Source organism: Orbicella franksi, chromosome 14, assembly GCF_964199315.1.
Source record: "Orbicella franksi chromosome 14, jaOrbFran1.1, whole genome shotgun sequence".
Taxonomy (NCBI): domain Eukaryota; kingdom Metazoa; phylum Cnidaria; class Anthozoa; order Scleractinia; family Merulinidae; genus Orbicella; species Orbicella franksi.
In genome coordinates this window covers 2000910-2025150 of record NC_138158.1, presented here as the reverse complement: position 1 = coordinate 2025150, position 24241 = coordinate 2000910, and the positions used below count along the sequence as shown (strand labels likewise).

Below are 24241 nucleotides of genomic sequence, written 5' to 3'. Positions count from 1 at the left end.
AGCGTTTTCATTCACAAATCACGCGCGACGCGCAAAAATCTGTGCGGCTGGCGCCACACGAAATGGACAAACCTGTTGGATTGGATTCGCGGATACACTGGATCAAGCGCGCTAATTCGTTTCTTGCGAATGCACAAGGCACAAGGCATTGGCAGCTTGTTTGCTGACGTGTATCAATTTGCCCATCAGTAATCCATCCCGACTTCCATTTCGTCACACAACAGTTCAGCTCACCACATTAGCCATAAAAAAATATATTCACCTTTCTCAAAGGCTTACTCGTGCACTTAAAAAGGAAAGTCACAAAACAGCAAAGCATAGCACGAAAATCACAAACTTAATAACAAGGGTTTTCCTAACTTTATTTACAATATGCTGTTCATTAAAAAAAGATCTACATTTTAAGCGTCAGGAGAGAATTCTCTTTTTTTCATAGTAAGGTTTATAAACGAGCATGGACTCTCTTTTTACTGTGATATTGTACCACAAAAGGCTGCCTTGTTTTACGGTTGGGTGTTTCTTGTTTCCAGAACTAAGTTAGTTCTGAAAATAAGATTTGTCCAAATCTGATAGAATATCAAGGAGACTGGAGTGACGTCATCCAAGTCATCTTTTCACAGAAGGCGTTTAAGGGAAGCCTGCAATCCTTGGAATTTGGCCAGCGTAGCTTGCACAGCTGGGTCACGTGAGACACTAGAGTGCAATTCCACAAGGTACGTCGCAGATGCGTCGTACAATGAAATTGCAATCGAAGGTCTGTGAAAAAAGTTAGAAGACATTCGCGAATTAATCTTTCAAGTAGTTCTTTCATGCTGTGGTACTATTCATAACTCTTGAGAACATAATTAAAGCGACTGTCGCAACAGAAAGAGTCTTACCTCTCGTGTGGCGGAGAAAGGGAGGGCGTGTCTACAAACTTCGACAACAAGTGATAAATGACTTGAAGGATGTGAAGAGGCTTGTTAAGCGTTCGCCAACACGGATCCTAGAAACCAAACGAAGTGAAATATCAATCGTTATTACCGATTACAACACATTTGTTTTGAAGATATGAAACCACTGCATCATCAAGAGAGCTATGGGTTTAGAGTTTAGAGTTGCGACTCGTGTTTTTAGGTAGGTATGGAACAATAAAGATATAGAGGTAGGTACGGTAAAGAAGTAAAGAAGTAACGGGAAAAAGCCTAGAGCTAGGAATTGTTAGGTAATCAAGGATCTCTAAGCATGTAAAATACCAAGTAAGTTTTGATTTATTTCGTAATGTATTATTAGGTCTTGAAGGTTCGGAATAATCAATTAAAGACATCAGGTTATCAAGAGCAATTGTAGGTACAACTATCAAAACAAGATTGACTGTCGTTTATAACTATATAATTATTCAATTTTAATAATGATGTTATAAAATTTAACCCTGTCAGTTTGAAGCTCACTGCTACATCCTAAATACATAATTCAATATTTATTCAGTCTCAACTTTTCAGCACTTAAAAACAATCTTGCAAAAAAAAAAAAAATGTAATGTAGTTGAACAACAGCTAGGCAACGCTGCAAGAGATCAAAATTCGACAGGTTTTGAACACATAAGACATGTACTTTTTTACCTTAGCCTTGAAGAGTCTATCATAAATGCCATGCAACACTGGAAACGGAATTCCTATCTCCAACAAGGTCATGAAAACCCAGGTTGGATCCCAAGTAAGCTCGGCACTCTTCTTTTCCAGCATAAGGATTATAGCGCCTGTGGAATGGGCAAAACAATGATGAATCTATGACCGCAAATTACTGTTAACTGGGTACGTAAGAACTTGGTCTGACGATGTTTAAAATGACTTTGTGCGATGCACTAGAAAGGATGAAAGGATATCAGTGCCAAGGATGATAACAACAAATTACTTGTTTCATAGACTTAAGAAACAATGACTATAATAATATTAGAACGTGAATAAATGAAAGTGGTAGCTGAGCAAGAGAAATGACTTCTTGGTACTAAACTACAAACAACAGTGGATGAAAAACATCTTCAATACAACAAAGTTTGGAAGATTTTGGTGTGAAATTTCAACTCACCATTTTTGCACAAAACCGGGGGGAAGAGGGAAGGGAGGGGGCAAAGGAACAAAATAATATAACGACCATACGTATCCGATTGAGAATAATAACTGAAAACCACTCGAACTTTGTGAAACCTGCTGATAAATTGTAACTGAGTGTAACTCCAAGTAAGTGGACTTACATTTTGCGGTGGACCAAATCATACCCAAACCAAAACCTTCCCCCTATCCCCTCCCCTCCCCCTTGGTAACAACATTGACTAGAGAGGGGAAGGGAGGGTAACTGCGTCGGATCATGATTTAGTACGTATTACAGATGTCTTCATGTGCGTTAGAACATTGTCAAACAATGAATGTCACTGTTAAGCGAATGAGTTTGAGCACTGTGGATCAGTTTGTACTTACCCAATGGAAAGTATCGTTCAGAGTGAACATACACCTTTCCGAGATAAGCGATCTTCTTACTAACCACTGCCATTCGATCACTTGGTGAACTCTGAAGGGAGTCATGGAGCTCTGTCGACAAGAAAAGGACAGAAATGAATATAGCTAAAGACTGTGTGCTGTCTCGAGCATCTACACAAAACTGTAATACAAAATTCCATTATTTTGTCACTTATTACATGACTGAGAAAGTTACTTCACTGTGATTGGCCGAGAGCAGGCCAATAAATCGTTAATTTTTAATTCGCACCACATGAAAGCTTGAGTAATAAATATTAAGGATCTACACTACTCGTGATATTTGAAAATTGTTTCAAAGTACACTTGTCTAAGGGCTCATGAACGTTTGATAGAAGTTTGAAATGTTCATCGTAGTGTAAGTTCTAATCGCATTCACACGATTAACTATATACTAATGTGTTTTAATATATTTTCAGTGCAAATCATCAAACATTTTACTGGTTTGTAAATTCTAATATTTAGAGAGGAAGCCACATCAACATGCAGGTTCTCTATCCTGATCAAATTGGAATTTGTAGCGTTGGTTTGGAAAACCAACCGGCGAACCTGGATAAAACCCTCAAAACAAGGCGAGACCCAACAACAAATTCAACCCACATATGACACCAGGCCGGAAAAGAACCAAGGCCACATTGGTGGGAGGTGAGCGCTCTCACTGCTGTGCCAACCCTACTCCCCTGTTTGTGTTTACCTTGCTGTCACAACATAACAACAAATACATACCAGCCTCGATGATGTCTCTCCACAAAGTTTCAATCAGGATGGGATCATAATGTCCAGCACAATGAACAATGGCCAGTTTGCACTCAGACAACCCGAACTCGTCAGCAAAATCTCCATACAGCTAAATAAACACACGGAATGAATGGCGAAGTTCATTGAAAGAAGAATGACAGAATCAGAATCAGCTCCCCCCGGAAGGGGGATTTCCCTGACCATATTTACCAACAATATTCATCATCACACACCAAAGCAACCTTAAAATTTTATAACATTCCTCGATGTTAACAAGATATTTACAATTTCTAAAATAAATGTATTTGATTAAAGGGCATATAATTAGTTTACTATATTGTGCCCTTTCCACTTTCCTTTCACTGTACTTATTTTTAGCAATACTGTAATCAAATCGTGAAGTGGAGAAATAAAAAATACAAAGACAAATACAACACACAATTTAATCATTCTTACTGTAGTTACATCCAAGAGTCGTGAATCCAAAGCTGCCAAAGCTTGAGTAACGCGCCTTGATGGATTAACAGCCCTTAAATTGACCAGAGCTTGATAAACCTGCATCTGGATGCGTGCCACTTCCAGCTTCTCTTCCAATTCGTGCAAGAATTCTCCCTCGCCGCTACCAGCAGTCCTCAGGTTACAACTCTTAGCACTCATAATAGCACGAGCCAGGTACTCTAATCTTGATTCAAGGGTCACGTCTGGGCTGAAATTTAAACAGGCACATCATGAATATGATATATTTTCTTTGATGAACACCTAAAATTAATGGTCTAGTTTGGTTGAAAATTAATACACAAAAGCACTGAGGCTTAAAGAGTGTGTCGTTATAGGTTAGGTACGCACAGGGTGGTGGTGTCAAATTTGAATAGTCTGGTAGACCTAAAAAAAACATTGTTGTTGTCTCTTGAAATTAATCATAATTTGGTTTTCTTTCCACAATTCACTTGACGTCTTCCTAGTATTCTGTGTACAAGCGTAGGTGTTCAGTTTCCGTTTAAACACTGCAAGCAAATATACAAAAGATCTTCACTTTGAACAGCGCAGAAAGATAGCTAAATCTTGAACTTTCAATCATTGTCAGGCGAAATACTGAATTTCCAGATCTTGAATTTTCGATATATGGCAAATCAAATCTTGAAACGCAAAATCTTGAATTTCCAAATCTTGAATTTTCAATATTTGGCAGACCAAATCTTCTATATTCAATACTTAATGGACCCAATCTTGAATTTTCAAATCTTAAATTTTCAATATTTGGGAGACCAAATCTTGAATTTCCAAATTTTGAATTTTCAATATTTGGCAGACCAAATCTTGAATTGCCTAATCTTGAATTTTCAAGGTTTGCCATGAATTTTCAATAGTTGGCAGGCAAAATATTGAATTGTCAATATTTGGCAAGCCAGTAATTTTCAATTTTGGGAAGCCAAATCTTGAATTTTTAATATTTAACAGGACAAAACTTGAATTTCCAAATCTAGGGGTGGTAGATGGTCTATCAACAACCATCGGTCTAGCCAAATTTTTGTCGAATGTAACAGCTCTCAAAGTCTCCTTTTGTTAAAACACTTTGAAGTTCTGGTCTCACAAATGTCTTCGGCTTGGAAAGAAAAATGCCACAAAGTGTCATGTTCACCATTCACCACCCCCAAAGATGTAAAGATAGCTCAAGTGCTAAAGCACTGCATTGGTATCACAGGGGTCATGGATTTGAATCCCATTGAAGTTTCAATATTAGCTAATTTTTTTGGGCATTTTTTCAAAACTGGTTAACTTGTGTACATATCTGTGATGATCATTCATGTCTTTACAATTTTAGCTCTGTTTTAACTTTTTATGGGGCAAATATTCAGCATAATTGCTGTGATAGTGTCTCCAAAACATATATCAAGAGAGAAACATTTTCCTTACAAGCCATTTCCATAAGTAATATATCAAACACAAAAGACCATGTTTGACCACATTTCCAGACATGTGAAGTGAAGTATTTTTGACAAACTTCAAGGTGTTTGAAAAGGTGGTGAAACACTGTCTTGAGTGTTTGATATATCTTCTCAATCGAAACTAAAACTAAGGGGTAAACGGAGAAATAAAATTGTTAACATATCCAAACAACTATCACAGTCATGATTTCCATTGTAGAACCTTGAGGAATTATTAATGAGTTTGAGAAGTACTAGGAGAGAATTTTACATCAGCAGGCAGCAGATAATATTGTGATTACCTCTCTTTCTCAGACAGTTTAGAGAGAACTCTAGCAGCTGCAGAGTAGTTCTTTGTCTTCTCATAATATTTCCACAGCAAGTCCAAGATCTTCAATTCTCCTGGCTGCTGTTGTGTTGACGATCTCTTGAGAAATGCCTCCAGGTGTGGAGATTTGATCTTAACACAAAGCAAATGAGAATATCAGTCTCCTTTGAAAGCTTGCATGAAGAACAGTGAGCTAAAGGTTAGCTCAGTGATGTAGCAAGCCTATTAGGAGTGTAGTTACTCATAAGAGTGCTAGATAACTCTGTTTTTGGTAACAAGAAGTGTCTAGGAGTATTGCTACTTCCCCTCAATGGGATGCTAGTCTATCACAAGTTAAAATCCTTAAAGTGAGGTTAGGTAACCGTAACAGTTCACAACAAACCAATTTTACATCTGGGTGTAGAAAAGCACCGTGGGAGTGAAATGCCTTGCTGAAGAACACAACACAATGTCCCCAACAAGGGCTCAAACCCAGATTTCTTGATCCAGATTCCTGTGTACTGACTACAATATGCCACCTTCCACGAAAAGCAACTGGCTTTCATCTTCAGGCAACAAGAAAAACATACCTGGTCACCCGGCCAGGCCACCTCCTTTTTGAGATTTAACTTAAAGATGAAAATAGTCTCACAATAATAAATTTGTCTTTCCCTTTTTAATTTCTTGTGTTGTATTCAAGTTTAGAAGGCAAAATGGCTCAATTCAGAATGTTTAAATCCCTCTATGAAGTCAAAACATCGGTCGTTCAATGGCTCGGTTCAATGCGTACATTAACACTGGCCTGCAGTGATACAGACAGCAGTTTCCATGTTTAATCCGTATAACGTCAACAAAAAGTCTTCTTAGTTCTTGTGGTTTGTGTAATGTGCATGAAGTCCCTAATTGAGAGAGAATGTGAACTATAGAGGGAAAAAGGGAATTGTAAAAGGACTTAATTTTCTACTTATAACAACCACATTAACTCAAAAAAACGTGTAAATTTTGTCTTTCTTTACGGCTTTTGACAACAGTATTACAAAAATTAAATGTGAACCTTTATCTTTGGCATATGAAAACAGGATAAATCCCCTATAAACAATGCAAGACATTTTTATTTAAGGGTCAATCGGTTACATGTATTTATTAATAATGTTATTAGATAATTATAATTAATTAATCAATTAATTAATTTTTGAATTGTTTTGTATTTGTTTGGGTCACCGAGCTTGACTTCTCGGCACCCTAGCCTACAAGGTTGGGTGCCCAAAGGGCTCTCTAGAATTTTTCTTAGAGCACAGCCTTGTTATGCCATTAAAGTCTAGGAGTGATCAGAATCTAATTTCTCATCACAAGACTAATACATTGTCAGGCAAATGGGTAGTGAGAATAAAGAGAACCATCAGTTAAGTGATATTGTCTTGATGTAACATCAAGTAGTAAGAACTGACAGCAAAAGAACTGATGGCTGTCAGTAAAAATGAAATTTTGAACTTTGGACTGAAAGGGTTACATATGGAGAATTAATACATTGAGCTTGTGATGTAAAGGCAGTTCATCTTGTGTGATTGTCCGTGTGAGGGTAATTTTGAAAAGAGTGGTTGTTTGGTGACTGACGTTTCGACAACCTGATTGCAAGTCATCTTTAGAGGGGTTAAAAACAAAGGGTTAATAAGAAGATACAAATCTTACCTCAAGTAGTCTATCAGTGAGTGCATTGTCAATTAACCACTGATACAACACAACATGCCACAATTCATCTCCATACGACAGTGAATATGACAAAACTTCTTCCATCTAGTGTCAAAAGCAACAACAATTCAGTCTCTAAACCAAACACACTAAAAACCTCACAGAACAAATTTTCATTCTTAGTACAGACACACTGAGTTTTTGTCAGAGACGTATTACATTGTTGTAAAATAATATTGTTCTTTAGAGTTCATTTAATAAAATCTAAAAATCTCACTTTGGTCATACTTTGTACAAAAGATAAACCAATAAGAACACTGAGTAAACTGTATTTGTCCCAGTAACATTAAACAAATTAATTGAACTAATATTACAACAAATATATGGTAAAAAGTTAATATAAAATGTTTTTGAACTCAAGTCTGATAAAAAAAAGTCAATTTATTGCTTACCAGCTTGTCAGCATCAAGTGGAGTCATTGCATTGGGGTCTGGGGTGGGTGGAGGCCCTGGCAGTGTTGGTCGACCAGGAGACTGGGAAGGAGCTGTTTTCATTACCAGAAGGCGCTGTAAACTGTCGAGAACACACTTGTAACACTGTTGTCTGAAACAAACAACACTCTCTTTAGTAAATAGTTGATGTGAGAAAATTTTCAATGCACAAACCAGAACAGAAACAATAGACCAATTTCAATATATTAGAATTCAGCCTAACACAATAGACCTCAGCACGAGGCTCTGCGGAATAAACCCCACAAACTCTGTAGTTATTCCCCAGAGCCTCGTGCTGAGGTCTATTGTGTTAGGCTGAATTTTAATATATCGAAATTGGTCTATTGGGATTTGCAAACAATTTCAAACCATTTGCTGATTGTTTATGAGAAAAGTACTTTAATTACAAATGTTTCTCTAAAAGATGAGAATAGACCCCTTCCCTAAAATTCTGTCAAACACATGTTACAATGAAATTCTGAACATATTACCATTTTTGAAAGGCAAAACACAACAATGCAACAGCTTTGATTTCTTAGTGAATATTAGAAATGATTTGCCACAGAAATCACAAAAATATCAATCTTCAAATTTCCCTAACCATGTAAATACAAAATTTCAGACATAGAAGTAGTTCCTAGCCTCCCCTTACAGCCGGCTTTTCCACCTATTCATTGAGACTGACTAAAAATTATTATTAAATCAGCTGTGTTAAATTATTTCAATTTTCCCTCCACTTTTCTTCAAAATGTCAACGTTCCCTGACTCAAAATAAAATTCCCTGACCTTAAAGCATTTTCTCCCCTGGACCTGTGGCGACCCTTAAATTTCCTTTGTTAAATGAATAATTGAATTTCTTTAACAAACAAAGGCTTCAAAACAAAACATGACATAATTCTTTACATATCTTCACAGTTTTAGTTCCAAATAAATTACCTGGCAATAAAGGCTTCCTCTCCTTGCACATCACCACGTGGCTCACCGTTCCTATAGAAGTGCAAAGCTAGCCCCTGGGGGTCCCGCTTGAGGGCAGCATATAAAGACAACTCCACCATGCCCTCATAGAATCTCACTTAAAAAACAAAAACCTTAAGGTTACATTTACATCATTCATTTCAAAAGTGAAAAGAGTAATAACATCAACAAAACATTATGGTAATAGCAAGGATGGTAGACCTAGGGGTGGGTTACGTGGGGCATTTTTGGGACCGGAAGTGAATTGTCATGTTTTCAAATTGGTATCTGTGGTGTACAAAAAGGATATCCATTTTTTTCAATTTCCATATCATGACCTTATGCACTACTGATGCCCTACCAACACAACACTGATGCATCTTGTAACTTTATAAGGTTGTTAAGTGACTGACATGTTGGCTGACTGTCAGCCAACTTGTTGGCTGCACCATTAGCTGATGTATAGGTGGGATCAGATTCTTCACTCTTGCAAAAGTATCTGTCATACACACTAAAAATCTACTTGTTAACAAAACAACTGTAAATTGTATATTGATCTCAGTCCCACCTGATTCAAACAAAGAGCATATCACTTCTAGATTGATTTGATGAGTCACTTGTCGATAACACTGGAAGTTAAAAGCACACAAAACAATGAGTCTGTTTGGTAGTGAAATAAAGGATAACAAACACAACATCGTCTTCTTCACATCAGCAAGTAGACATGAAATTTGATAATGACACTCTTATAATTCTGAAAACTTGTGTTACCTATAACTTTATAGTTTTCTTTACAGAGTGCCAACTTGCTGCTAATACATGGCTAAATCACCACAAAACTGACCTGAAGTGCATCTTTGAGAATGCTTTCTTGTTCCATTTTGTCTCTACTTCTTTTGGCCAGCATTAGAAGTTCACCTGCCTAATAAGAAATGGAATGCAGATAATTAATTAAAATGCTGTGGTCAGAATGGTTTGTTTCTTACTAATTTAACCTTTTTCATTTGTGAAAACAAGATGTGAATTCAAGCAATTTAAACAAATACAGAACTTTGTTTTCTCAAGAAATATTTATCACAAGTGTTGGTGATCCGAAATTTAAGTTTGAGTTTCACAAACAGTTTAAAAAATGTTCTTCATGGAAAATATTTTGTCCCGTAGATAATCCCTTATTTACTACACTTCTAAGGGTCACTGTCACATACTTTTTTTTTTCATCCCTAGTCTAACTTCACGTGCAGATCATTATCTGACATTCAATTAAACTTAGTTTTTATGTTGAATGCCACCACAATTGTCCAAACATGCAAAGTCTGCGAATGTCACTTTCACCAATCAAAAGGTTACAGCTACATGACTGTATATCTGTCAAGGAAAAGCAATCAAATTGTAAAAGAACTGCCCTAATCATTTATCTAGCAATAGGAATAGTAAAGCCAGATGGTAAAAACAAAAATGATATTTGAGCATTGTGGAATGTTACTCCTGCAGTGATGTCTTTACCTTTGTGGACAGAGCATCATCATTACTGAATAAACTTGGACAGAGATCCCGCAATCTCTCGCTAATGGCATCAGTAGAAGCACTGTCATCTAGATAGCAGTTCATTAATGCTGAAATAAGAGAGCTGCAAATCTGTAGAAATAAAAATACAATTTTGAACCAATCTGCTGTTGTATTTCAGTATACAGGTGTAAATTTTCAGCACAAGCTAGAGGACTTGTTGTGGAGACATGAAGCAGGACATGCTGCAACATCAGTTTTCCTAGTGTGACATGCCCATTTTTGCAGAAAAGTTCTATTGCAGGGTCAAAATTTTGTCCCAGCAACATGTTACAAGAAATTCAGCTGGTTTTAATTTGTGCATCATGAAGCAGGGGTGAAATGATGTCAGTTTTCAGTGTGCACTGTTCTTGCAAACTGTCCTCACTAAAACATAGAATTGAACCAATATCTGCTTTGTGTCCACCAGTTTGCAAACTGCCCCTGCAACATGCGTCCTGTGCATGCACAGGGAGGGGGGGGGGGTCCTTGTCCCCACTTTAAGTGACACTTAAGTGATACTTAATAGTGATACTAGCCACATAAGGTGCTAAGTTCAACTGAAATCACTGGCAATCTAGTTACCAACAATGGCATACCAGCTGGCAGTTGTAGAACTGCAAGACTCTGTCAGTAAAATTTACAATAGAACTGCCTGAATATTAATAAGCACCTAACTTACCTCTTGCCCAGTAGTTACTAGGTCTCTAAATTTGATGTGTTTCAGATGTTCTCTTATCACCTGAAATTCCAACACAGAAAAAACAAGCATCAAGAAACCAAGAACAGAATTCTATTTAGGACTAAGTGTTAGAATACCATTGGATACCTAAGTACAATCTCCTCTCGTGTTTCTCAAAACATGTTCAGGTATTCCTTTCCCAACTAAAAGTAATTACATAAAAAGGAACTGGATTTTCCTAAACACCACTTTTACAAAATTAAAAAAATGTCTTACCGTGTCAAGGTGAAATATCACATCCTCAACATTGTGCTCATTAAGAACTTGCCACAAGCACAGTGTCTCCAAAGACCGGTCTATCAGGGACTTGAAGTTAATGACAAAGGTTTTTTCTGCATGAAGTGCTTCAGCTGATGCTAAAACAAACAAAAAAACCCAACAGGTACAACATTAAAGGAAAAAGTAAAGTTCCAAAGTTAAATAAGCACACACGACATGACCACGTTTACATGTAAATCATTGAAGAACTATTAACAAAGTTACAGAATAAGATCTGATTCACGTTCATGTGTCATCTAACATGTTTTTTATGTCATAACGTTGTCAAAGAAGTCTGCGGATCTACTCGACCATCGCGTCGTGAACCCACAGCTACCTTGACAATGTTATGACAAAATTCATGATCAATAACGGGACAGATACATGAAAAACTGATGTCAGTTTGTTAACTTATGCAGATAGTTAAGACTAAAATCATACAGAACCTGTTCTCTTTTATGCTGAGGGAAAAAATTTCCCTGATAACACTAACCTTGATGTGTTTGTTGGAGAAGTGACTGTGCACCAGCCACTGGAACTCTGGGGAAACTACAAGGAAAAACATTCACTTTATCTTTGCTTCATTTCATTATCATTTAATGTCTTTTTGGATTTAAGATTTTAATCTTTAAAATCCCAATAATTAACATCTGATTTGTGCTAACAAATTTAAAGGAGGTCAGTTGCAGCATTTGGGGTTGTCTTGGCCAAGTACAAAATTACCTTTAAATTGAAAGAAACCTGAAAATGGTGGTTTACCAAAATTGACAAACACTAAAGAGATAATAATAAACCATAAAGGAACAAGGATTGTCGAGGATGGAGAAAATTAACATGGATTACGAACATGGAACATGATAAATTTAGGCTAAACTTTTTAAGACCGTGATGATAACTGTGATGTAGCTCCTTTAATACACATGATCAATCAAACTAGCGGGTGATAAGAATAAAGAAAATCATCATCACAAGCGATGGATTACTGTCTTGACATAACAAAAACTTCTCTGAACTAACACTAAAAGAAACATAATGCAACCAGTAAGGAGAATTAACAAACTGATAATCTATTAATTTCTCCTTACAATGTCAATACATCAACAAGTGATGAAGTGATGAGAAGATACAGTTTAACATTCTCACCCTCCTTCCAGGTTAGGAAGCATAAACCGCAGATTTTGTTCCATCCACATTTGAAGCTGTCGCAATTTTTCTAAGACCCATCCAAGTTGCTCAACATTATGTACACTCCTTAACACTGGAGTTGGCTAAACAGTAAAAACAATATCATTAACAAAAAAAAATGTCAAAAAGCTGTTACATGTAATATCTCTTCACTTTGTTTCCTCAGTAATGTTCTGAAGTCTACAAACATAGGTTAAGGTGAAGCAGTGTTTGAGCCTAGCAGCCCATACAGCTAGTGCTTCACTCTGATAGATACGTAGCATAAAGCGACTAGGAGTATTTCTTTTCTCCCCTGAATGGGATGCTAGTCCACTGATGGGTTACTCCCAGCATTAAATTCACCAGTACCCTTTTATACACCTGGGTGGAGAGAGGCACTGATAGTAAAGTCTGTTGCCAAGAACACAACACAAGGACCCAGGCCAGTCTACAAAATGTACCTGACTTAAAACGAAGCAGCAAGAACGACCAAATGCTCTAATGCTACCTTAGCTTTACTTGCAAAATCAAAGCAAAGCAAGGCCAATCTCATAAAATTTGTCTTCCAGGATGGGATGTTGGTAAATTATAGGCCACTCTCAAGGCCATAGAATTCAAGGACTTTACAAAACGTTTTTGAATTCAAGGACTTCTCAGAAAATGCCAGAAACCTGTACACAGAATGCATGATGATGTGACAATTGTTTTTCATAGATTTTTAAGGTAAATGTACCAGAAACAAAAGAAAAATCAGAAACCAGAAAAATCCAACACTGCATCAAAATTAACAAGTTTTACCTGTTGTGGTTCTGATGGAAGAGGCATTAAGAAATCTTCAAACACTAATCTTGCATCCCAGATAGTTCTACCAAAAATAGGACAATGTCAGTAATACAGGAAAAAATACATAAACAGTTGTGACTTGAGAGTCTACAATGGTAATCCAACTTGAAGTAACAAAAGAGTTTTAGTTCTCATTATCTAAATATCAGGAAAAGCAGAAGTTGGAACTCCATTTGGTATACAGTCAAAAAAGAGTCTGTATATGAGCCACGTGGCCCATCAGGTCAGCGCTTAACTCCACTTTCTGTCGCAAGAAGCAACTAGGAGTATTTCCACTCCCCCCCTAGATGAGAGGCTAGTCCATCGCAGGGTTACCCCCAGCATCAAATTCGGCAGTACCCATTTGTACACCTGGATGGAGAGAGGCACTGTAAGAGTACAGTGTCTTGCCCAAGAACACAAAACAATGTCTCTGGCCAGGGCTTGAACCTGGACTGCTCAATCCGGAGTGAAGCACAGTAACCATGAGGCCACCACACCTCTACAATATATAGCACTTACACAAAGCTTATTGTACCAGTTAGAGGTGGAATACTGCATTTTGGATCCCATAGGGTATAACCACATTTTATAAAATTTCAAGATACGTACTCTAGTATTCTTGCAAAGTAAAGGCACAACCCGTCATGTTTACTGGATCTTGTCACTTCAGCTCTCACAACGGCTTGCCCCATGCTACCATACTGAGGTGTCGACGTCACAAACCCAGGACTTCCGTAGCCAGGCCTACCTGGGGAGGCTATGTAGCTACCTCCGAGACCGGTACCCGTCTCAGTGGGGTGGACTCCTGTACCTGCAGGTGAGGGGTGGTGGGACACTGATTCTCCATATTTGAAAAAAGCTCTTGTGGCCCACTCTGCAATCTAGACAACATTGATATACCAGTATATTTTAGTGCGAGTTTTTCCCAAAATGTTATTGACCCCTTAATTTTGATTCAAGTGACTTGACACAGAAATTACCATGATGATAATACTTATAACAACACTCTTTTTGTGACAATACTCACCTGCTGTTGGGATGTTTGTGCAGAGCAAGCCAAAACAAGACATGTTGCACATGCCTGGTCTTCCTGTACAAGTCATGAAATATGACATTAATACCATGATAGCAAAAAAAAACATGAATGGGTTGTAAGAACAAATGGAAGAAAAATATTGCCCCATGTTAGTAAATTGAGCTAGATGAGATGTCTCTTGCGCACTTTATGACAAATTGTACATAGCACATACATGCAAGTATAGTATAGGTGCTAGCTAGAGTAAGGCTAAAATACATAAAATTTTTACAATATGAAAACTAAAACCCCCCGGTGAAAATGGAGGGGTTTTCACATGTACATTTCAACATCTTTGTGTGGTTTTAGTTATTACATAACTATTTAGCACAAGATACATAAGAACATGGTTTCAATAGGGTTTTTTTGGCAGGTAGCCCAAACTGCAAAATAAGCAGCTGATGGAAGTTCAATTTTAACCATGATATTATTAATTTCACAGAACATAAGGGGCAAATTTTGGTGAATTTAATTCAAGTTCATAGCACAATTTTTCCAGTTGCAGGCTCTTATTGAAACATTCATAAGAACCATAAAATTGTGCCAGATGGTTACCAGTAAATAACTTTTTTACTCACCTTATATAGCTTGAAAAAAGCTCGCACTGAGTCAGAGTCAAATCCCTGACTCTGTATAAATAATTGTTGAAGTTGTTCCACTGGGCGATAAGTTGTAAACAGGTAACTACCCTGTTGATAAGGAATATATTATATAAACAGAAAAAACAGTTCAAAAAAATTTAGTCGCAGTCAAACCTCTTAAACATGGACATCATAGGGGTGGACGTGAATAAATGTACATGTATTATGGAAGTGTCTGTTGTGAAGGTAGAGATTATATGTATTTAATTCTGGTTTCTCTCAGGAAACAAAACCTCTCAGACTTGCCACAGACTATGACTCCTAACATATTGAGTTTGCAACTCGGACTTTGAGCACGATGCTCAACCAGTTTGCTGTTAAATCCTCTGAAGAGTCTCTTGGCCAAGAAGAAAATAAATAATGCGGTGCCAGACTTGCCACGAACTATTACTGGTATTTCACCAAACGAAGTGTATGTAACACAGAGGTGTCTGCATTACAGAGAGAGAGGTTTGAATGTAAAAGGGGTCTGAAATATCCAAAGGTTATCCAAAGTTTTAACAAGTGGGTTAATTTGACTGATGTGACCAAGAGTCCTTTAATGGTGGACTGATATACTGATGGATTGAGTAACCAACCGATCAAGTGATCGACTGACTGACTATTCATATTATCTCACCTGAGAACTGAGAGCAACAAAAGATCTCTGACAGGAAGCGTGTTGCCTGACAACTGCTGGTGGCTCCAGCCATTGATCACGAATTATAGAACAGCTGCAGATCATATTACTTCCAAATTCAGGTACTTCACTCAAAGACCATGTTCTCCCATCCATTGGTACTGTCACCTACATGAACACAGTTGAACTAATATAAGGAAATGCATAAAACCTATGATATCAGTATACCCAGGGCTCCAAAAAGTGCTGTCCAGTTGTCTGCAACAAGTAGACTTTCCAGCTGGGCAAGTTACTTTTTATTGGCAAGTTGTCTGCCAACTAAATCAAGAAAAGCAAATTGAGACTTGCTCAGGGAAAACAAACTTTGAGAGCTGCTTGTCCAAAGGGGAAGCTGGAATCAAGGTTTGTTTGAGCACTGTATACACCCAATAGACCATACAAGTTTGTATAAATGTTGATCCAAGTATCCCTTACCACCAGAGCATATCCTGGTTTCTGTAGCATTAAGCAGCTAGGAGTACAGTCGAACCTCTACTAACAGCCACCTCCCCACAATGGACACTTCTCTACAGCGGCCACATATTTTCATCTCAATTGAGCGATTTGTTCTTCTTTTAACCTCCCAACAATGGCCACCTCTCCACTATGGCCAGTTAACTCTGCCCCAGGGTGACTGTTGTGAAGAGGTTTAACTGTATTTCTATTGAATGGGATGCTAGTCCATCGCAGGGTTACCTCCAGCACTGAATTCCTACCCATTTATACACCTGGGTGGAGAGAGGCACTGTGAGTGTAAAGTGTCTTGCCCAAGAACAAAACACAGTGACCCGAACCCAGACAGCATTACTAACCATTAAATATACCACTACATTCAAAATCAAAAACTCCTTTATACCATCTACTTTTTGAATGTCTGATAGTGTAGACTATGGCTACTGCTTTCTTTAGAAGAAATATTTTTAATTAGTGAATTTAGATAGAGTGCTACTGTCAAAGCAGCAAATCTCAACTTTCATGTTTGTAAAAATGGATGGGGAAAACAATCATGGCAACAGTTTCTTTGCAGCTTTGTCACACTTGGTATTGCCTCCAGTAGGTCATCAACCATCAATATAACAAGAGCATCTGCCATATTTCCATGGGAAGTGATCCTCCAAAAAATCAGATACTGAAGTTTTCTGTACTTGGGAGAATTTGTTTCCCAAACAGAACTTTGCCCTACTGCAAGTGTAGAATTTCAAAATTTTTCTACGAGTGCATGTCCACAACCCCTGTTAAAAATCTTATTGAGACACTTGGTTCACTGTTAAGCGGGTTACAGAGGTACAGAATCAAGGGTTGAATAAAAATTAATTTAACTGCTAGTTGTTACTACTTGTTACCTGCATTTCTTTGAGTGGTGATTGAAAAGGAAATGGATCAGGGCTGATTCCCCAAAGAACATCAGTCTCTTCAGTTTGAGATGCAGCCATCAATGAGATGCCTGAGGAAACACAAACACGCAATGAATGAGGAAGCAAAGTAAATGAAACTGAGAATACAAAAGACACTACAGTAACTTTACCAACAGAGTGGAGTCACATAGGAAATGGTTTGAATGCAGGAGTATCCTAACCCTAAGTCGTTTGTCTAGCATGATCATCTCTGTGAGGGTAGATCAACACAGAAGACAAACTAGAGTGGAGTCACCTAGACAAGTGCATACCACTTACACAATAATTGTCTAAGTGGTATTCACTTGATTGTTATTGTGCTAAGTCACAGATACAGTCAAATTGAAACTAGCATGTTCAGCTCCTTACGTAAAATGTTTTGTCTTGACATTCATGGTTATGGAGAGAGCAAGGATCAAGGTAGAAATAGGAGGTAAACTTAGTCTATTCATTTGCATCATATTTTCAGCCGTAACTTAAATTATAAAAGAAAAAACTTCCAAAAAACCCCTTAAAACCCCTTAAAACTACCTTGTCTGTAGAAGGCTGCATGAACTTGGGAAGGTCTCTGTGAGGTTGCTGATGGTGCATATCCTGGTGGCAGTCTTACATGAACAAGCTGTAGTTTACTTGGTCTCTCTAGTGGAGCTCTGACAGTTGTTGTAGTGAAGTAAAGTCGCACACCTATCGACAAAGCAATCACAATGACGTAAGTTACACTGAAGTTGGAAGCAGATCCAGGAAATGCAGAATCAGGCTAGTGACCACTACAGTTGATGAGACAAATAAGATAATCGCAGGATATCAAGCGGAGAATTCTGACTAGTTTCTCTAAAATGCTATATGTATGTCCTACATTCTGGGAGCATTTAGGCAAAAAAGTTATGGCTTGCAAATACAAAGTTTAAATTCCCTGACAAAAGGCAGAGTAGAAAGAAAGAGGGAGGGAGCATTCCCCCAAAAATCAAAAACAGTTTTTGCTGATCAAAAACATAATTTCCTTCCGCGACAATTTTGCTTTAATTACAGGGACATTTAGGTGCAGAAATTTATAGCTGAAACAGACAACTCTCAGCTGTCTGATTTACAGGATATGTAAAAAATTTCATTATTACAAGCATGTGACAACAAATATTTACCAGTGTGTGTGATTGCAACCAGATGGACAGTCTTTGATTCCTGCCTTGGTATTGGTGCAATGTGAACAATAGGACGGAACTGATTGTGACCAATTGTTGTTCTGAAAAAATAAAACATGAAATACATAAATGAAACAAGTTGTTCAATGATTTATTTAAAACAATTCACAGTCTTAAAATCTTGTAACACTAAAAACAGTGTCGAAGCCAATCAAAATGACACAATGTAGGTTACAATTGTTGTTAGAGAAACACACACAACATGTCTAAGACATGTACCTAGCAACTGATTCAGCTCTGTGAGTGATTCTGTCTTGAGTCAGCGATGCCACATGCGACATTCCATTTCCATCTGCACCAAGATCAAACACCTGAAAAGAATCAACAGTAAACAGTTAACAGTTCGGTAGTTACTAACTACGTCTAGACATTTATTAAATGGGAGATTGGTGCACAAAAAAATATGAGGGTAGACTGTATGGACTCTGGGAAAAATCATAATGGTAGTTTCCTTTTGTTTTGAGAAATGCTTGGGTATTGCTATATTACCTGATTCAGAAGCATTGCAATGTTGTTTAAACCTTTATTATATAGACATGAGTGTTTTACTGGAAAATACACCACTCGTAAAATTCATACGAAACCACATCCAGGACTCGAGTGGCGTATTTTCCATATCCTCACTAGTGAACATATGATTTCACTGATATCAAGTTTGTCTCTTCAATTGTTCTTAAATTCATTGGTGTATCAGAGATACATCTTCTCATCTTCCACAAAAGTCTTCAGCAATCTTCGGAAATCTTTGGTAATCTTCGGAATTTTTCAGAAAATGTTTGGCAACATTGGTGTGACCTTTGGACAAGTTTTGGAGAATCTTCGGAAATCTTCAGAAGGTGGTCGCAAATCTTTGGAAAATTGTCCAAAACGCCCTCATTAGTATGTCTTTATAATAAAAAGAACATTACATGTTAGCTCGAAGATATGAATTTTATGTTCTTGCCACGCGAACATAAAATTCATTTCTCACCCCCTTGTAATATCCTCTATATTCAGAACAAGTTGTTGTGATCTTCCTAAGACTGGGGGGTGGAGGGGGTGGGGGCAATTCTGCTCCCCTCTGTAGAGATGTCAAGGATTTTATAAAGAGCAATGATAATGAAACTTTGATATAAAGGACATCCTGCTGGTCTGAATAGAGCAAAAACAGAACACAGTAGGACTTTTATCGTAAAGAAAACAGAGCCCTTTTAATAAATGTACCTGAATAGTTCCTTTTTCTGAGCGAGAGTACAGAGTGTTTCTTGTATTATCAACTGCCAGCTGGACTATGGAATCTGGAACAGAACAATCTCTGATCATTTAAAATCACTAGTTAATAAAATATCCAAAAAGCCCTTTGTAATTTATCTAGGCTCAGACTTAATTGCCTTTACCTGTACATCCTGGCATCATTCACCTGACCTAATTTATGAAAGGGTGCTTTGTAATATTGGTTTTAAGGGTAGAGTAGCAAATGTTGACATCAGCCCAAAAGTATAATATTATTGTGGGTTCCTGAATAATCCTCACCTTCACCACTGAAAGTAGTACTTAGAAATGACGGCACAAGGAAAGACAAGGCTCCTGACGAGTGGTTCACTTTCCGACAGTTCCTCCATGGAAACCAGCTGTCAGCTGACTGCATAGATTCAAGGGTGAAATTAGCAAATTGAGTTTGTTTTACTTTTCTTCAAAATACATGTAAATAACCATTTTTTCCTCTGTAATTTAACAGGACTTTCATTAACATTTTCTGCAGGAATGCAACTGGTTTTCACAGTGACAACCGAGAAAACTTTTTGATTTGAACCTCTTTATAAGAAAAAATTTCCCTAGATGGTCAGACCAGGTGAGAAAAATCATTCTCACAGCCCGTCAATTTGCCCGGTGTCTAACCCTTGATGAAACGACTGATTTCAATTGATTGTATCATTTGATCGTATCATTTGATTGTATCATATGATCTCTCCTTGTTTCGCCATGGGACACGTAAGGCCTCATTTGATCAGACAACAACTCTTAAACCTGACACTCTTGGCCAGAACTGGCCATGGAGGGGATCATGTGAAGGAAATTAGCTATGAGGAAAGCGAAAGCCCTCAAACTTATGCTGCCCTCATTCGTTAATATCAAATAGACCTATGAGATGACCGAAGCAAGTCAGATGCCTCCTAGCATACTGTGTGTAGCTACTGACATACATTCCTTTCAAACTAACCTGATAAGCTACTTCGTACACACAGCCATCCTTTCCACCAAGGAAGATTCTTCCTGACTGTGTCCCAGTCATACATGTCATGTAGATGTTATCAGATGGGATAGAAAACACTGGATTGGGGTGAAGGTGCATCTCGGCAAGGTCATCATGGCCCAAGCTTCCTAAGGAAGTGCAGTCAAGATAATAAAAATAAAGAAAACTTACAAAGGCATGGTTGAGTAGATTTGGATATACTAATAGGAAACTGGACAAGAAATTCAAAAGTTCTGTAGTTGCACTGGTGAAACTAATGGATATCGTCTTTGAGGAACCACAAAATTCTAGAAAATGGGAAATCAAATAAATGTGCCATGCACGGTGTTACATGTACAAAGTTGATTTGACTGTAGTGATTAAGGTGTTTTGTTACATATGGTAACATTTATAAAAAAAAGAAGTACAAGGTTATTTTCAGAACCAATCAAAAAGAGTTGAGAGTTAGAGAGTTAAAGAGTTAAGAGTTAGAGAGTCAAAGAGTTAAGAGTTAGTTAATCACTTTGCTATGATATAAGTATTCTGCAAAAGATGACTATAAACAGGGAATATTATCAAATAATTTATCTTGAAACTACACCTTTAGTTTGCCTCATTTTCAAACATAATGATGATGAACATACCTAGTCTCTTTGACGTGAATGCTACAGCAAGCAGCACAATATCAATTGGTGTTGTGAGGCACAGAATATATTTAACTTCATCTTTAAAGATCTCTGAAAACACATAAAAAAAATTGTAACTTATTTAATGAATTTATTAGCATTGCAAGCACAGAGAACAATCAAAATCAGAACACTGCAGTCACCCTAGGCTCAGTCTTCAGCCATAGGTGTTTCAGTGCGCCCGCGGAGACTGAGCATACAGCCACCTTAGGAAACTCATAAATCTATGTATTCATTTACATGCAAGCCAACTGACCCAAGAAGCAAATTATAAATATAGTAACATGCTTTACCTGGCTTGGCTTTTACTAATCCTACACACAGAATAGTTTCATCCAAACCATCAAAATAAGCTGAGTCACTCCTGGAATAACAGAACATAAAAAAATACATTGCTAAATGTTGTTCAGCGTCAAATCTCTATAGTGATTAGTGTGCTTAGCTATTCCTAGCTAGGTCTCAGGCATGCCAAACTGAAATAAACAAAGACTTCAAATAAGCATAGTAGGCTTAAAAAATCCCAAATGGTGAGAGGTAGACCAGTTGGTTATCTACAAGCATGACCAAGGAGTTGAACTAGGGCTCTACCCAGAAACAACTCTTGTCTGTGTCCTTTGTGATTGGCTGGAGTCATCACTTTGGTACTGGTTTTACACTCAATTGAAGACTGCTCCAAAGTCAGGATAACCAGAAATAACTCAACATTAGGGGTACACCATTCCACTTTTGAGGGGGAGGTGTGGTGTTGATTTGGTACAGCCATGAATTCTTTTTACCCTTTAACACACTAGGAAATTTTTTTCTCGAGATGTGTGTAAACTGTGCCTAATTTTATTTTTGGTAGTGATTGTAGAAATTCACACTTTGAGCTTCACCATCTTCATTTCCTTCCGTCTTAGGACTCTATAACTTCACAATCTCAGTACAATCTTGAACTATCGAGGTCAACAATCATCCTGAACATTCTTACTTTCTCTCACGTTCGACAATCAACAACTAGAACATTCTCTCTCTCTAGCACATGACTCATCTGTTAATTAGCTTGAAGTTGAACACGTAACCAGACACTCTATGCTTAATGCAATGCGTAATGCCAACTACCGATTTCAGACAGTGGTTGTGTGCATGCATTTTTTTGGTACAAGTATGTTTGCAGGATGGTTTTTTTCAAAATCACCCACACCTCCCTTAAAAGTCAAAATTTGACTTGCTAGATTAAGCCACTCTATTGATATAATCATTAGGGTCGTAGGATGGTAATGGGTGGACCATTTAATCATTCACCCATTAAAATCCTACAACCCTAAGGATTATATCACTAGAGTGGCTTAATCTAGCAAGGTGCACTGTATATGTTGTAGGTCAAAATGAAATTCAGGTTAAAATGAAATTCCTTTGTCCCTTAACCCTAATTATCCATGGATTATGAATAATTGGGGTTAGAAGACAAAGGCAACTGAGAATCAAATTAGGTTAAAATCATTTCAATCTGAATTTCATCTTGACCTACAACATATAATCCAGTACATATATAGTTCTTAGGCTCAGCTAAAGATAAGTTTCACTTACCCATCTTCATAATTCCACACATAAATATTACTATCAATGGTAAGCCACGCCCTTCTGATTTCAGGGAAAAGTCCCATCATACAGTTACACTGCATGTCTGTATTAATCAGGTCAAGGATCATGTGTAAAATAGAACTAATGGAAATCTATATTGTTAAGTTACATTGATTAAACATCACTGAAGCATTGAAGAATCGATGGACATACAAAAAAACACTGAAAATGTGGAAAGTTATTTTAACACTTGTTTAGTTCTTTTGACAAATATATTAGATGATTCACTGATGACTACCTAGTCAAAATATATTGTTTTAGATTGTTTGTAATATATGAACTCTAACCCACAGACAGTTCAATGTACTTGCTTACAAAGTTGCAATTCTCGCATTACTTCGTTAATCACAAACAGCAACAACACCCAAAGGATACAATTAAACTGTTCAACCAACTCTGCTGGAAGTGGAACCCTTTTAAGGAGACTGACCAGCTCCATACCAGCCAAGCCAACAGATGGAGATGATAATGAGGGATAATCATAGTCATTTATTCCACTGAATGTTGTAAGGGCTGTAAAAAAAGGTTACAATAAAACTTCAGTCAACCCCCACTAACGGATTCCTTTCACAGGCAGATATTAATCGTAAATCATGATTGTGACTTCTCCAAGTAAGCTGTGTACAAAGCATCCAATCATAGTGGAGCTCTTTTTGGCATACATTAATTTTTATATAAGAAAAGTTGTAATCCATGTATTGGAGAAGTGTGAAACAACCCAAAGTACCAGTCATTCAAGAAGATTACAATAAGATTCTTTTTTTTAATGTGTCAGTTCTTCACCAGCCTTACCCTGAAAGCAGACACTTCCCCTGTTGTTTATGGGACATGCATATGCACAGGTATAGACAGTCTGGAAAAATAGTCCTTTCACCACACTAAACTTGATTTAAGTACTCAACGTTGAGTTTAGGATGGCACACATACAACAAGTACATACTGTATTAAGATCTAATGACTAATGATAACCTTACATACACATAAGCTTTAAACTTAAAGGTACAAATTATCCATTGCAATCCTGCGTTATATCACGGCCACCACATTTTTATATAGTCACTTAGGACGGCCACTTAATTATACCCCTAACAAAAACTCAGTCAGTGATTTTGTTATTCAAAGAAACACTTTAATGCGGTGTACGCGATAATATGGCCAGATTTCTGTGGCCCGTCGGTGGACTGGTTTATGGGGTTGCAATGTATGTATGTACAAATAATTGTACCCATGCAGTGTGCAATGTCTGTGTTTTAACTAGCCACTATACAGCGTAATCCAGGGTCTCACATTTCATTATAAAGCGAATAAGACTAGTCTCATGTAACAGGAAGAAGGAAATGGAGGATTTACTAACTTTGGGAAGCGTTGATCTGTTCTGAGAGCTCAGGAAACTGTCTGTCAGCTGCTAGCTGGCGATCTATCTCCTTGGCAGCATTTTCCAGCACTTCAGGAGTAACCAGTGAACCCACAGAGCTTGTACCCACTGCCACGGACATGATCAAAGCAGATTTATGATTCAAATGTGCACTAAATTCGCAGTTTCTGTCTTCTTAAAAACTCACACATGGCGCACATTTTCGAAGTAAGCGCTCCACAACAACGCGC

The 24241-nt window shown here is 37.5% G+C and overlaps 1 protein-coding gene across 1 annotated transcript; it reads right to left on the bottom strand.

Annotated features, from left to right (window-relative positions):
* Window positions 1-341: 341 nt before the first annotated feature.
* On the bottom strand, window positions 342-24241 carry LOC145467896 (nuclear pore complex protein Nup155-like). Its single transcript, XM_081451524.1, has 34 exons — window positions 23991-24241; window positions 23012-23149; window positions 22583-22679; window positions 21307-21377; window positions 20972-21064; window positions 20316-20476; window positions 19628-19736; window positions 19319-19392; window positions 18335-18426; window positions 18056-18156; window positions 17448-17600; window positions 16866-16966; window positions 15484-15651; window positions 14802-14912; window positions 14176-14238; window positions 13758-14029; window positions 13122-13188; window positions 12303-12427; window positions 11653-11708; window positions 11118-11257; window positions 10842-10901; window positions 10121-10252; window positions 9462-9539; window positions 9186-9246; window positions 8600-8735; window positions 7625-7775; window positions 7173-7277; window positions 5479-5636; window positions 3708-3957; window positions 3240-3360; window positions 2457-2567; window positions 1602-1738; window positions 879-985; window positions 342-756 (listed from the first exon to the last, which is right to left on the bottom strand). Exons 1-34 carry the CDS (start codon window positions 24130-24132, stop codon window positions 615-617), a joined length of 4083 nt encoding a protein of 1360 aa, XP_081307650.1. The 5' UTR covers window positions 24133-24241; the 3' UTR covers window positions 342-614.

What these genes read in the sequence shown, in the direction of transcription:
- LOC145467896 (XM_081451524.1), bottom strand. Translation starts at nt 24,132, where the DNA reads ATGTCCGTGGCAGTGGGTACAAGCTCTGTGGGTTCACTGGTTACTCCT. An exon ending in CAGAAAAAGGAACTATTCAG is followed by an intron (nt 18,427 to 19,318) that starts GTACATTTATTA and finishes GATTCTTTTCAG; the next exon opens with GTGTTTGATCTTGGTGCAGA. An exon ending in GAGGAAGCCTTTATTGCCAG is followed by an intron (nt 7,776 to 8,599) that starts GTAATTTATTTG and finishes TGTTTGTTTCAG; the next exon opens with ACAACAGTGTTACAAGTGTG.